A 16,134-nucleotide genomic window follows, 5' to 3' on the forward strand; every position below is an offset into this window, starting at 1 on the left:
CCACATGGAGCAGTGGGCAGCTATGAAGGCGCCTGGGGGGCGGATGTTGGGGAGGTAGGGTGCCTTGCTCAGGGGCACTTGGACAGTTGGATGGGGAGGGTCCATCTGTCCTCTTGGACTCTAGCAGGACTCGGACTCTATGGTCCAAGTATGTTTGTCAGTCCATGGACTTGAACCAGTGACCTTCCAGTCTGATGTACCAATCTATATATATATATATATATATATATGAAAACATTTTTAATAACATCCCACTAACAACCTCCCCACTCTCAGTCCAGGCCATAGCTCCTCATAAAATGTTCATACTAAATGACTTTTACACTTCAGTGATATCAGACTCCACATCTCTATTACTAACTCGCTCGCCCCATGGAAACAGAATGTCGATAGCTCCAAGTACACAATATCTAAATACGTTAGACCCCACACTCGATAGGAGAGGGAGTGGGATGGCTTCCATCACATTGCGATCAGTTTTTTCACTTTGGTGAGCCCAGCTAATAGCACTTGCTTTTTGACCAGTGTTATGCCCAACTCAGACAAGTCATTTAGTGTAATAGGTAAATGAGTGACACCACACTTGAAGATATTTGAGAGATTAGAAGCAACCATTTGCCAGAATTTGGCTACTGGAGGACATTCCCAAAACATATGGAAATAAGTACCATCCGCCTTCATAGAGCATAGAATGCAAATAGGGTCAGGAATAATTTCCATCCAACAGAGCACTGCCTATAACATGTAGAGGTCTCCTAACATTATCAGAAGCCAGCCTAGATTTTATAAAAACACATCTGATCAGTATGCAATAATTTTATCATGTGACCCTGAAGGCGCAGAGCCAGAGCTTTGGCATCAATTTTAATGTCTGCATTTAGAAGTGAAAGGGGCCTGTAACTGGCACACTCTGTTGGGTCTTTGCCTTTTTTAAGAAGTAAAGATATTGAAGCAATGTTAACATCTCGTGAAAATGAGCCTTCATTTATTTAAAACTTTATCATATCCAAGAGCAATGGACCAATGGAGCAAGGGGCAAAACTCAAGGTAGAACTCTGAAGGTCATTGATGGCAGAGAGTCATGAGTTACGGCGCAACCTACTGGTTTACTAGTGATAATTACTTACAGGTTACTCTTATTGGTCTGCTTTATTGAAACCAGTGAGTAAACATTGTAATCTAAAACATTTACTTACATACATTGTCATAGCTTAGGTTTATTTTGATGTGCTTGGAAATAAAGTTAAATATTTGAACATATGAGCTAGTGTATCTCATTCTCTGTAGTGTAGACACATTTTTTTTATTCTAGCCTTCTACACTTCTGTATTGTTTTGGACATATAGGCTAAAATCATGGTCGAATTTGAATATTGGGGCTTCCTGACACTTGACAGCACAGGATTAGTATGGAGGCATTTTATGTTTTTTTCTGTCCATCAGCATAGTGGTGAGTAGATAATGATTGAATTTTCATTTTTCAGTGAACTATCCCTTTACGGTAACAAGCAATATTTTGCAATGATTTGCCCTATAAATCATTGCAAAATAATTATAAAAATGTGCCTAATATACAGTGGAAGAGGTGGTCCAAGTGGACCCAAGCTAGGGTGTAGAAACAAAGATGATCCAGACATTTTATCTGACTACTATTTGATCTGATACCAAATGCTATATTTCTTTTTATATAACAAATGTTTTGTCATTATTGACTATTGAGTGTAGATTGATGGGGGATTTCTTCTTAATCTTCATTAGGCTACAACATAAGATAATGTGCAGTCACCTGTAATATTGATCTGGTCATTCTGTGCTCAGCTAAATTAAGCCTATGCTATTGTTTTAATATACACAGTCAATAATGAATGTCCATGACCAGTGTAGCCATGCTGTCATTAAAGCAAATTTTTTCAGTGTGACTGTCAGCTCAAAAATCCTTTTCCACTGTGAGGCTGATTGAGGTCCTGGTGTCGGGGCATAGAGGTTAGGGAGACACCGAGCATCCTCCTGGCTTCATTTCAAAGTGCCACTGCAACGATGAGATTAGAATGAGCAGTGGGAGTGAGGGGGCAGGGTGTGAGAGTAGGGCTAGCAACAACAGAGAATCTTAGTAATCATACATTCAGGGGGCTGCTGCAATAACACAATAAAGACCCGGGATTTAAGGAAAACCCTGACACTCAATGAAAGACATGGAATGTGATAGCAGCAGCAGCAGAGAGGTGGCTGGGGGTGGGAAGGGATGGTGGTGGTGGGGGGATGAAGTGGTTACAAAATGATAGTACATCTCACTTTCTTTTGTTGTAGAAAATGAAATCTGCAGGAACAGCAGGAACAGTGGAGCTGAGAGAGGGATCCAGCAATTCTTTTCACATTTATTCTTACGTCTGTTTCACACTGCTTAAGCATAGTACTTACAAGCTAATATTATTAGCCAATCATAACAATCTGTCTCTTGTAAGCTGATTGTAGAAGGTGCAATCCCCTCACTGTGGTGATCAGACAGCTGGAGCCCAGGTACATAATGTATCCTGGAATAATTATGGGATTTAGGGAGATGTTAGGCTTTGTAAGTCCTTTCATTGTGACAGTATGGAGTGTTTGACAAAGCAGTTCTCCCGATGCACAATACCCTTGGGGCTTTTGGGTGGGGGTAGTTGAACTTCTACATACAAGTCCTGTAATCACTGCCTGCTTCGTGGCACTTTCTCTGCTCAGACTGATGACATTTATATTTGACAACAGACAACTGAAATGCTTGAAAGTCTTCTGTTTTAGCCACTAAAGTGTCCACATGATATCCTTAGTTGCATGTCTTCAGGTTTGCCTAAGACATTAACTTACTCTATTAAAAAAGATTATACTCCAGTTGTGTTCATAGCATATTATTTTTAACTCTGGAGCTGCTATAACATTTTGTAAATCAAAATCAAACTGGGATGAAAGTAGTTAAATGTTCAAATAGTAGTGGACAAAAAATAACTTAATGCTAAACTTATTATCACAATATATTAATATTACTGTTTCAAGACCACATTTTAGAATATAGGACAAGATGGTGGATATCTCTTGTACGTTTGAAGGTCATTTGCACAATTTAAGTTATCAACTACCAGTAGATGTTAGCAGGTGTTAGCTGCCTCCAGCAGATGTTAGGGATATAACTTTGTGCACCTTAGCGTCATCAGGTGTTCCAGCTTTTTAATCACAAGACACCCTCTTAGGTCCACCACAGGTTGATTAGACCTGGGTGCATGCCCTAGCACAGGGGTCAAGAACCTTTTTGAAACTGAGAGCTACTTCATGGGTACTGAGTCATACCTGCCTGAGGCTACCAGTTTGATACACGCTTCTGAAATTAAAAATTTCCTCAGTTTGCCTTTAGTGATATATTATTATTAATGATAAATGATACTCATCTATGTGAAGACACTGATCACGTTAATGATTTCTCACAATAGTTATCAACAATGACTTAACAAGGTGGGAACCAGATAATATCAATATTCAACACTTTATTTCTATTAATCTCAGCAATTGTTTACATTTTCAGATGATCACTTCGACAACATTTCATAAGAAACATTTTCCATTTTCACTAACCACCTACCAACCGTTTTAACAAATCATCATTTATCAAATAATTAAATTTAATTAGAAACGCATATCAAATTTTAGATGCAGCTCACTGGTGAGTTGTGTTATTTTTAGAACAGGTCTGCCGGCTACTCATGTGGTCCTTGGGGGCTACCTGGTGCCCGCAGGCACCGTGTTGGTGACCCCTGATCTAGCATCTTGAGGCCCAATTGGGATCTTTCCTCCTGATCCAGAACCATTGGCTGCAGTGTTCTGCAGGGTGTGATGTTTCTTTTATGGTCTGGTGCAGGGCTTGTCCATGGATCTCAGGATCTTTAAGCAACCTGAGGGTGGATGGTGTAAGGACAAACTCCTGCTTTCCAGCCACGTTGCTCTGCCTCATGTCTGCCTGCCGCAGCATTTTCCTCTCATTTGCTTCATCAACAGCATCCTCCCAGGTTACTGGACCAGAGTATCAGGTCAGGTCCTAGGGTGGTAGTGACAATATGTGATGGGACTGTAAGGCACTGGCCCACGTCCACCAACATCTCCCAGTCTCAGGCTTGCTCCAACTGACCACTGGTCAGTGGAGGAGGCCCTCTCTGTCTCTGTTCCCCTTCACTATCTATATATAGATCTATATATATACATATATATATATTATATCTATCTATACAAATACAATTGAATTGAAATGAATTGATGTGGCCGAGAGTAGCTGGAGTTGAGCATAGTAGACAGAATGGATTTTCATTCAGCCACTGCTGTAGGTTTTTGGGTGAGGGAAGGACATCATTTCTTTAAGCAGGAAGCTAATCCTGCTTGCTTCCATTCCCCACAGGTCCTTACAGCTGATCTTTCTTTTCTCCATGCTCTCACATTTCATCCACTGCCCCTGCCTTGCTTGAGTGACAGCCTCTGCACATCTTGCTGCCTCTTCCTGATGTTGGATTTCTAGGACTACCAATTTTGGCCGCTCTGAAGGAGTTGCTTTGTTCCTCAGAGGTTTACTCTGACCGAGGCCCAAACCTCTTCTTCCCTGTTGATAAGGGTCACAATGTCAGTACACTGGAGTGCTGATTTTGCCTGTTGAGATGACATTTTGGCGTCCATTTCCATCCTATTGTCAGTGATGGTCCAACAACCCATATAGATGTGTCTTGAGACTTTGAGAGGGTCATCTCCAGCCTTGGTGCATACCACTTTCTCACCCAGGAGTCAATAAGTCTCTCCATCTTCTCAACTCTTGTGAGGGGATGGTCCCCAGAACTTTAGCTTGACAGGAAGCATGGACTGGTCTATGTTCTTAAAGCCAATGCCGACATCCTCAGTTGGATCCTGCTCGCAGCATCGCATCTTCCAAGGCTTTTTATAGAAGTTACTGTTACTGCTTTTGTAGAGAGACAATATTTGGATGCATGCAATTCAAATAATATTATACAACATAGTAGAATTAGTGGTACATCTTGGATAAGCATCACCTGCACTGACACAGTTTTTTTTAACAGCAATAACTCATTTATATTTGACTGTTGTTGCCCTCAGTCAGAAAAAACGTATTTCTCCATTTTACTGTCATTGTTGTGTTTTTATGTTAATATACATATATACTTTTGTATATATATTTTATTCAGATTTTTATACATAGTCGTTAAATGTTTGCTTAAAGGAGAAATTGGTTTTTTTTCAACCTGGTCCTTATTTCCAGCATATGGTATGTAGATCTACTCACCCATAAAGGTTTGGAGTAACTTGGAGTCCTTCGGAAGCTTTTAGATCCACACGCGATAGGCGTATATCCATACAACGCAAGTGATTGGGGCACCAACAATACAGCCTCTAAATAATGCATTATCTGCCGCAAAACTCTTTATTTACTATGAATCGCCAGCACTAATCCCCTGTGAGTCCAAGTTGCTTTGTTTACATCCCGGGCTTTCACTGGGGTGACGTAACCGAGGCGCGCAGCCGTAGCACACCTGACGATCAGTTGTGTTTGTAGTTAGTTTTGTGCAACATGGCAGAATACTTATCAGGTGTTTTACAGTACAGTATTTTTTTAAAGCAGCTCTGTCCTGGTGCTCGGGCGTATTCACCCGGTTTGTTGATTAAACAGGAAGACAACTCGCTCTCGGTTCGCTAAGCTAACGCTAGCTCCGAGGCTGCTCATTAGCCCGCTGAATTTAGCTAGCTGAAGTTAGCTAGCCTTTAACCGGGTGAATACGCCCAAGCACCAGGACACAGCTGCTTTAAAAAAGACTGTACTGTAAAGCACCTGATAAGTATTCTGCCATGTTGCGCAAAACTAGCAGCAGCAAACTCCATTATGAGAAAATAAGATGAAAGGACCGATAATCACTAAGGTTTGGTGCAATTTTTATAAGCTGAAAAAGTGAACCATGTGGTCTGGCATGTATTAAATGTCATATAGTATGCTATGCTGAATTAAGCCTCTTTCTTATATGGATAGCAGATTATTTTAACCTTTCTGTGCTTCTTTAGTACTTTCTGTCCTCATGTCATGTTTTCTTTTCTTTCACCACGTGTATTCTTCAAGGAAAATTCAAGTTCAACAAGAGACCAGTTGGTTGTTGGAATGTTAGTCTATGAGTATTACCATCACTCACCTAAACATAAATCTGAAACTATCAGGTGGAGTTGAGATAATTAATGGAAAAACAGGGTATTAATTATGAAGGAGGTATAATAATAATAGTAATAATAATAACTTTATTTGTATAGCACTTATCTAAACAAGGTTACCAAGTGCTTTTACAAAAATCCATGACAAAAAGATGAATGAATTATATTAAAAGGTATTAAATTCAGTGCAATTTTAAGGGACAAATCATAACATAATAACATAATAAACTCAACAGTTCCCATCAGCAGCAGCACTTTGGAGACTGTGGAGAGAAAAAACTGGAAGCTGAACTCTAGAACCAGACTCAGTGTGGGCAGACTGGGTTGTACTACACAGTAGTACCAGAGTTATAAATTGCATGTTAGAATACCCCTCAGCCACAGCCAACCAGTAGCCAGCCTTGACCTTAGGACAGCAAACAAGGACAGGCCGGCCGATCTCAAGTTGGGACTGGGATTGTCCATGTTGAGCTTTAAAAGTTATTAAAAGAATCTTTTTTAAAAATCCAGAATTTAACTGGCAATTAGTGAAGGGATGAGAGGATTGACGTGATATGAGACCAACAGTTTGTTTAAGTTAAAATAAGAGCAGCAGCATTCTGAACAAGCTGCAAACCAGTTACTAAGGTTTGACTAAGGCATGTATACAGGGCATTCCAATATTCCAGATGGGAAAAGACAAAGGCATGTATTAGAATTGCTAAGTCAGGGGGCGATAGAATTGATACAATTTTGGAAATATTTCATAGATGGAAGTAGCAGAATTTAATAATTTAATTAACGTGTTTTAAAATTACGTAAGTAATTGAAAAATATAATCTATAAAAGTTTTCTCCAATAGAAGCTTATGCCTCTTAGCGTGTGCACATTAAAGGTTCAGTGTGTAAGATTTAGGTGAAAGGGATCTATTGAGTATAAAATAATCCTTGTGATGTTTTCACAAGTGTGTTTCATCTATATTTGAGAATTGTTGTTTCCTTTACCCTAGAAATGGCCCTTTATATTTAAATACTTTACATTAACAACTGGAGCCGGTCCCCTCTACCGAGGCCACCATGTTTTTTACAGAAGCCCAAACTGGAAAAAAAACTTTTGAGTTTTTATGTCAACTGAAGGCTACTACATGTTCTGTTTCATGTTTGGAAGGGGAGGGTGAGGTGAGGGGTGTTCAGCTGCAACATGCAACTTCATTACTAAATTCTACACACTGAACCTTTAAATGCTGCCATAATATGACAAAACATGCATTTACACAACCATGAAACTTTATGTATCTGACTTTAAGTTTGATATTTTTATTTTTTATAAAGTGACAATATAGATTTCTATTACTAATTTCATTTATATGATTATCTACCTATTTTATTCAGAGAGCTCAGTCCTTACTAAATTAATCCTTAAGGATTCTTTACTGCATTATTAAGTGAGAACTTGGTAGTCATTACTATGTTAGATTAAGTAAGGACTAATTATTCTTTACTACAATATTACTTGATTACTCAGTAGTCAATACTACATAAGTATGGGATTGTGTACTAGTTATTTCCACATTACATACAAACATCAACTTTAGTGTACAGTAGGAAGCTACCACAGCCCTTTGATCTTGGTCCAATTGTAGAGCTTTAATGAACAGTTACGCCAGTGTTACAGTGTACACACCAAGAGGCTGAGGGGAATAAATGCCGATAGAAATTTCTTACTAGTCTAATACATCATACAGTAGAATAAATTATATTACACACATGCCAAACAGAAAGCAGAACTAAACAAGCAGAGCAAGGACCAAGAGGTAAACAGGAGAGGTCAGGTGAATAAACATATCTATACATTTGATCCTAAATGTTCTCCTTGGTTTGCTGTCAGTGAAAAAATATATATACACAAGGTAGAAGGTTAACACAGTCATCGTCCAAAGAGTTTCCATCTCCTCTTGTGGAGATGAAGAAGGATGATGTTATAATGTGATGACTTGGTTTACGTGGACACCAGTGCCCTATGGTAACAATAATTACATGGCATCATCCTTACATAAACCCATGACTAAACACTGAGCATCAATCTGGAATGTAATAAATACAGATGAAAGAAAGAAAGAAAATAGTCATAATAATAATAATAATAATAATAATAATAATACAGAAGCATATTTGATTGTTGATGTATTTTTTGTGTTGAATGATATGATGGGTTATGATCCTCTGTGTGAACTCTCTTTATCCTCCAGTCTATTAAACTTGAAGTGGTTTCCAGTAATGAATAAAGTTCAGTACAGTGCTATCTCTGCAGCCTTGTTGTTCCTCTCCTGCACAGTGCAGTAGCTCCTGTTGGCAGTGTGGAGAGTTGGAATGGCAAGGAGCATTCCCTTTGGTCAGTACAGCTGATAAGGCTGAGGAAGATCACAGCTCTTTAACTTCTCTTCAGATCTATATTGGAATCCTTGATGGAACTAGTGCAAGTTGTAGTTTAGACTGAAACAGGAAACAGCTTTATCATTTTTGAGGTGGACATTACATTCATTTGTAATTTTTTTTCTTACATGCCAAAATGCCAAATCTCTTATACATTCTGAATGCTAAAAATTCACCATTATGAATCATATTGACGATCTGATAAATAGAGTCTATTGACCATCATTTCTAATATTTTTATCAAATCACAGTGTTTTAGCTAGGAGTTCAATTATCAAGACAAATAGTGTTTTAACTCACTAATTATATCAATTGTTTCTACTTTGCCTTTATCTTTCATTGCTGCAATACAACTGCAAATGAAACAGAAGACTTCCTCCAGATTTCTAGTTATTTAATTAGTAAATCCACTGTATGAAGGAAACTTTTCACTGACGTAGCTTAAAAAAGAGGGAATCTTTTACTGATAGATGTACTGTGTTTACTGCCTAATGCGAAATTGATGCACCTATATTAAATGTATCAAGATAATAGGTAGGAGACATTAAGACGGGAGCCCATCAGAAAACACAGGCTTCTTCTTTTAAAATATACTAAAGTTTTATGAGGAAATCAAAAACAGCTGGTTTTTGAAGCTCCTGTATGTATATATATATGGGGAAATAACCAACAGTGATTATCTCTGAATGTTTGAACTCCAACTACTGACAGTGCTCTTTGGGAGGTCCCTTTGATGAGAAGGGACTCTAATGTCTGAATGTCTGTTGAGGAATGGCTGAATTATACCACATCAGTGTGTGTTTCTCTCATTCACAAACACACATGCACATATGGATTCCTGATGGCTGATTTTTTTTTCTTTAAGCTGCCATTATGTTGTGCCGATTTTCAGTATTTGTCAATTTTGACTCAAGACATTGAAAGTATTTAGGCCCCAGCATATTATTATTCAAAAGGTGGAAAGAAAAACCAAACCAACTCTTTTTCAAAGTGCCCATATTTTGTCCCTTTTCCCATTTCCTGTGTCATAGTTATTGTGCATATAAAAGTTCTGCTATGTTGAATAAATGTGGCAAAAGGAATCCCACAGAAAACCCTTAAAAAAGGCTTTGCCTTTTTTATGAAGCATCTACATCACCAGGTGACATGTAACCTGAAACAGGGCTAAAAAGTAGAAGTAGAAGCTGGCTACAACATTGCTGATCAAGAAACCTCTGGGCAAGTGACATTTCCAAAACACGCTTGTGGTTGATCTTCTTAAAAGAGTTAGGTGGCTGATTAATCACAGAAAACTGGACCAAGAACTAAAACAGAAGAAGAAAAGAGGTGCCGCAGCATTGAACATTATGAAGCAAATAATTATAAATTATAATTGTATTTTAACATTAAGGCATGTAAACCTTTTCAGTAGAACCTCGGATGAAATTTATAAATCTAAATGTAAACTTTAAATGGCCAAAATATGGGCATCTTAAATCTCAGCCAGGACCAATCTAACTATTTGGGCTGAAAATCTCACCTCCACTGTTAGCCACAAAAAGTCTGTGAAAGTGTGCTATCAGAAGATGAACACTCGAGTTTCAGGCAGCAGTCAAGAGTAACTGGGCTGTGCTTTCTTAAAGGGATAGTTCACTGAAAATATATGCTGATGGAGGGTTGGGTGAAGTGTTTGAGTCCACAAAACACTTTTGGAGTTTCAGGGGTAAACAGCGTTTCAGCCAAATCCAATACAATTGAAGTAACTGGTGACCACTTCTTTAAAAACACAAAACCCCCCAGAAAAAAATAATAAATTGCCTCCAATCTGCTCCTGTGGTGTCATCCAAGTGTCTATAAGCTGGATATTCGACTCTGCGTCATTTACACAATGTTTTTAGCCTAAATGTTCTCTGAAATTCTCCTGCCTGGAGCTGCATTCACGTTCATGCGCATGCACACTGCACACGCTCGCACCTCTATGCTCTTGCCCAAGGGGCATGTGACAACATCATCAATACTCAGCATTAACTGCAGGGATGCTACCGGAACTAGCGATGCTACACTTGAAGACATGGTAGCCACTTCAATTTTATTGCATTTGGCTGCATTGCTGTTTACCCCTGAAACTCCAAAAGTGTTTTGTGGACTCAAACACTTCATTCACCCCTCTATTGGCATCATGGTGAGTGAATTTTCATTTTTCAGTCAACTATCACTTCATGGTTTTTCAGGCTGAATGCAAACATCAATTTAACAGAACAATGAAAACAAACAGATGTGAATTCAGTCTGTGCAAAAATGCATCAATGTGAGTTTAGAAAAGTCACAAACATTTTACTAAATTGTGCTTGTCCTTCAGTCTGAATGCACTATTACAGGATGACTTTAATGCATCGTTTTCTCGAGAGGGAGGGGAGATTGAGCTGATTCATTGTTGGCAGTGACAACCTAAAAACATTCATCTGTCATCATCGCACTGAAAAAGCTTAGATCTCTGATATAGTGAGGCTGGTGTGTCCGCTTCATAATAAACATCTGTCCCAGGTTTTGTGAGTTATATTTTAGATGACACCCTTAACTGGTTGGCTCAGGGATCACATAGTATTGGTTTGTATCACTTGGCTATACAGTAACTTGTGTAAAAAATTCGATGCAATGTGAGGAACAAATGAAAACTATATTACTAACAATGGAAATCCTTGTTGTGGATTTGATTTGTCCCATGGGGAATGTTTAAAGCTTGGACAGCTGCATAATTCAATCCTTAAACAATGCTGGAGAAGCACTTAAATAAAGTATAAAACATCTAAATATCAGCCCGATGTAGTCAGTCTATGACACAAGCACACACACGTACACTCACACACACAAATTTGTATGGATGGCAGCAGGAGGTGCAGGTTGTGCTGGTGACCAGATGTCATGTTGTTTAAACATGTCAGGCGAGCACTAGTAGGCCTGGCCAGTCTCGACCTGCAGCAGTCCCAGTACAGCTGTGTGGTCGGCCAGCTTCATCCTGCGCTGACTGGACAGGCTGACGTTCTTTGCCAGGTAATCCACAGCAGCTGGAGAGGATGAGAGACAGGAGCCAGAGTTAATATCCTCTTCAGCTGCTACTCAGACACTCAACATTGTGACATCTTCAAGTGGAATCCCTAGTGACTCTGGTCAAAGAGAAACAACTCTGTTGTTGTTCTAATGGAATTGGTCCAGTGTTTATATAGTACAACATACACAGCTGACCTTGTCAGGTATTATCTTATGCAATTCCACCCTACATAATATATAGTTTACCCAACCTTTATTTGTGTGTGGTGAACATGTCCCTGGCAATCATTTGAAAATATTGACTATTCATATATTACAGAATAATATACAGTTTTACAATGTCTATAAATGTTGTTTTCCTTTGAAATCTGCTGGTTATGTTTCTTTAGGGTCTGTCTAAGCAATCCAAGAATTGTTTATTGTTCAGGACAGTCTTGTTGAAATATTGAAACTCTGTCAGTGGCTAGAAGAACAAGAAATTACAAGTTTGCTCTATCTATAATCACATATGCCATATCATTTTATGGGAAAAATAAAATATAGACTTTTGCCATGTCCCAATTCACCCCTTAGCCCTACCACTTGGCCATTTCCCTTTGTTTTTCACGTGGCTGTAAAGGGGTAGTGTGGTCTCATTACTCCCATGTCTATATCTGAAGTTTAAAAAAAACCCTCCCTGCTCATGTGATAAAGTTTTCAGTGCAGTTTCTATGGACAGGACTAACGTGACATTGAAATAACCAATGTAAACTGACTGACTGTATTGATCAATAGATCAAGCTGTCTCGTCTGTCCTGCAGTTGTCAGATGTGTCACGATTATAATGTTGGTTGATACTATTTGTCACTGTAATTATGTTAATTGGCTTCTGATGAAGTAGAGAGTGGTGTCCCACTTCATAGGGGAAGATTTTCTAACCCTACCCTTTGTGGCTCCAAGCGAAGGGAACTTCATAACTAGAGGTAGGGCCAAGGGAGAGGAATTGGGACAGGGCATTAAATGTTGATGAAAATAAAGGAGCCCAGTGTGTCTCATTGATGTGATGACTTTTTTTTAGAAACAATGGATTTCTATGGCACAGAGAAATAAGAGATAAAGGGTGTCGATGCACACACCCAAACACAAAAATAGTTCCTTATCCACAATACAAAACATATATTGCATAGTTGCAGAATTTTTTGTTCATTCACACTGATGGACAAGATGACACTGACAGAAAGACAAAAGCAGCCAACAGTTCTGCTTCCACAAACAAAGAGAGAGACAGGGAGTCACTTTCCTTGAAAAATCTGGCATTAATGCTCAGTATATTTTTCTCTTGGAGTGGTGGATGTTGCCCCTCCCTGGTTTAGCTGGTGATAACTTCTCTTTAATAGGGCTGAAGAGAGGGGGGCTGACAGCAGATGGGATGTGACATGGTGTGCATGTGTGTGTTTAGGCTATTGGGGGCAATAAGTAAGACATGTCAGTTAGGATGTTAGTGTGAACAAAAAGGAAGCTGTCACTCGTTGCTGAGGAATGAGAGAAAGAAGAGCACCTATGGGTGGGCAGGTCTGTCTGCCAAGATGCCAGTCAGCCAGACAGCTAGTGGGGGTGCAGTGTGTGTGTGCATGTGTGTGTATGTTTCACAAGGGTTTAGCAGGCCCTGTAAAGGAAGCTGTTTTTCCTGTCAGCCAGGTTTATAGCTTAAATCCCTGTTGAGCAGTCACACCAAGAGTCCTCTGCCTCCAAGATACAGCTCATCTGATAATACACACTAAAACGCATGCACACATGTACAAATACAGGTGCACGCACACACTCGAGCCTCAGCTATTTTGACAGTATGTACTTTAATCTGTCAGGAGCTTTCTGAATTAGAACAAGAGAGGAGTCAAATGTCTCAAGTAAACTGTTAAACCTGTCTGCAGGAAGGGGGTGGGGTGGGGGTACAGTCAAACCACTAACTTTGCATTACAGAGGATCAATCATAGCATCAGAGATTTTGTAATAGAAATGTTTTTAGTATATGACCTGTGTCCTATAATGTTGGTAATCTCACTTGTTATCAGACAATGATCAGATATGTTTTTATTCTGATGCAGTGTTTCTCTAATAATCTGGAATCATGCTTTTTATCATATTACAGTGGTGTCACTAAAAGGGGTCCCACATTTCCTTTAATGCTGGCACATGTTACAATCTCATCTGCTGTGGAGTGACTGTGAGCAAATCCATAGGTTTACTAATGTATTAAAGTTTGTGTGATGTGTCTTGATTGTTTAAAGAAAAAGTCAGAGAGAGATGAAAAATTCCCCAATCAAAGTGACCATGACTCATGCAGCAAATAGCACCAGCAGAGGCATTGTGCCCTGCCTTTACTATCAATGACCGTTTTAAGACATGGCCTCCAGATGTTCTCTGGGGAGCTTCTGCAGAATTGACTCCAGACACATTACTGAGTTTTCCTTTCACATATGCACAACACAGCAGGAGATTCTCCACTAAGATGTGTTCAACACAGCAACAGGTGAGTGATGAATCCTGCAAAGAATCTCCTGCTGTGATCTCACATTGGCTCATCCTGAGTTTCTGTGGACTTTATACTAGGGGGCCAATGGGGAAAGTCCACTCACACATACTTCTCCTACTACAGAGCATCTTTGGGGTTCAGTGCATGTATGAAAGCAGCGATGCCACCCTTAGTATAAATGATCCCCTGCTGCTCTGATTCCTTTTGGCTCCTGTCCAATGTAGTTCTGTCTCTCTCGTTGTTTGACTTTGACGACATATGAACTGCAGCACTGAGTCACAGCCACTGCATTCTTCTTCATCTAAATACAATATAATTTCATAAATGAAAACAGCGCCTGAGTCAAGCACCCAGTTTTGAAGAGCCAACACCATTTGTTCTCCAAGCTCGAAAACAATGGATATGCCAAATTGCCCTCAAACATGTGTAAGGAGATGCTACCACCCAACCTCTGTCTGGGATTGGTTAAATTGTCTTGATACTAGTATTGGCTTGTGAAATAGAATTGTATCCTTGCCCACAATTAATGGCTGACATTAGCCAAATTACACAACCACCAGTGTGGCTACCAGTCATTGTTGCTCAACGTGGTGCGCTTGAGCGCACCAGCCTTCCATGACACATCTGAAACACTGTGTAAGTGATATTTAAATACATGTGATAGCTATTGTATCTTTGTTGGCTAAAATAGGTGAAAAAAAGAGCAGCAGTAGAATCTTCTGGTCTCATGTGAACATTGAACTCTTCATTAAGGCTAAGGCTTATTTTTTTGCTGGGTTGGATTCAGTTACAGCATGACCTGAAAAAGAACCATGAAGAGCACCAACAATGTGAACCACAGCAACACAGTAAGATAACAAATTAGTACATGTGGGGGCGGCTATGGCTGAGAGGTAGATCGGTCATTCCCAAGTAGAGGATGAGGTCTAAAACATCACTTGTTGCTCACCCACCAGACTTCATCCCTTCCAAGGAGATTTAACCAGCATTCAAACTTGGTCTAAAGTGACTCCAACAAGACTGTAAGGAGAACTAATGAACCATGTGACATTGATGGCTTTGATGACGACCCCCACAGAGATTAAATGCAAGGGTCTTCCCACCGACAGTCAGAACTGAGGAGGCCTCTTGGATGAGAGTATTCAACAAGGTCCAGTTGACCTCGACTCAACTTTTCTTGGATAGTTTATTTGGAGCTTTGCTACTTAAATTTAAATAGGTCACTGTGTTTTAGTCAGTGACACTGTCCATGGTGCTGAAATACCAAACTTTATCTTCATCCACATCTCCATAAGTTTCCCACTGACCAGTCTCATCTTCATACAACCTATAATAGCCTATATGAAGGCCCTCAGAAGTTCCTCATCTTCTTCGTAAGTGTTGTTTAGCTTACTCACTGTTTTTCACAGGTGACCCCACTGCAGCACTGTGGCTCGGGATGTGGTGTCCCATCATGCTAAAGAGATATTTTCAGTGCTCTTGGCCCAGTATGATAGTCAGTCATCTTTACAACCCTCATTCCCCTGATTACGACCCTGTTTTGGATATTGGATTCCTTTTTTGCCTGCCGCTTCGGATTTGTTTGCTGTTCGGACTGATATCCTGGTTTTGACCCTCCTGCCTGTCTTTTGATCTCCAGTTAATAAACAACCTTTTTCTTTGCACTTGAGTTTTTGCTGCTGTCATGCTTTTGGGTTCAGTTCTGTCTCAGGTCATCACACTATAAGTTGTTTATGCATTACCAAACTATGAGGAGGATAGGGAGTAATGGTCATCCCTCCTTCCCTCTATGTTTGATTGGTCCAGTGAAACATACACCAGGAAGCATCCACAAAGTAAACCTTTTTTTATTTTCATTAACAGCACAGTTTATGTGTGTGTGATTGTGTATTTGACCGTGCTGTCTTTTCTCTGACAGTAACTGTGCTGTTGCTTTTGTCTCAGTGGTGTGTGGCATTCTTGTACT

At 39.6% G+C, this 16,134-nt stretch overlaps 1 protein-coding gene across 3 annotated transcripts in view; it reads right to left on the reverse strand.

Moving 5' to 3' along the window:
• Positions 1-6,352: 6,352 nt before the first annotated feature.
• The window catches only part of LOC109630996 (paired box protein Pax-7), a 55,741-nt gene continuing 45,959 nt past the window's right edge, over positions 6,353-16,134 (reverse strand). For all 3 annotated transcript variants that reach the window (XM_069526170.1, XM_020089562.2, XM_020089561.2), the window contains one exon: positions 6,353-11,673. In XM_069526170.1, the coding sequence (XP_069382271.1) occupies positions 11,558-11,673 (116 nt within the window). In that variant the 3' untranslated portion in view covers positions 6,353-11,557. The remainder of the gene's footprint in view (positions 11,674-16,134) is intronic.

This window comes from Paralichthys olivaceus, chromosome 6 (assembly GCF_024713975.1).
Source record: "Paralichthys olivaceus isolate ysfri-2021 chromosome 6, ASM2471397v2, whole genome shotgun sequence".
Classification (NCBI taxonomy): domain Eukaryota; kingdom Metazoa; phylum Chordata; class Actinopteri; order Pleuronectiformes; family Paralichthyidae; genus Paralichthys; species Paralichthys olivaceus.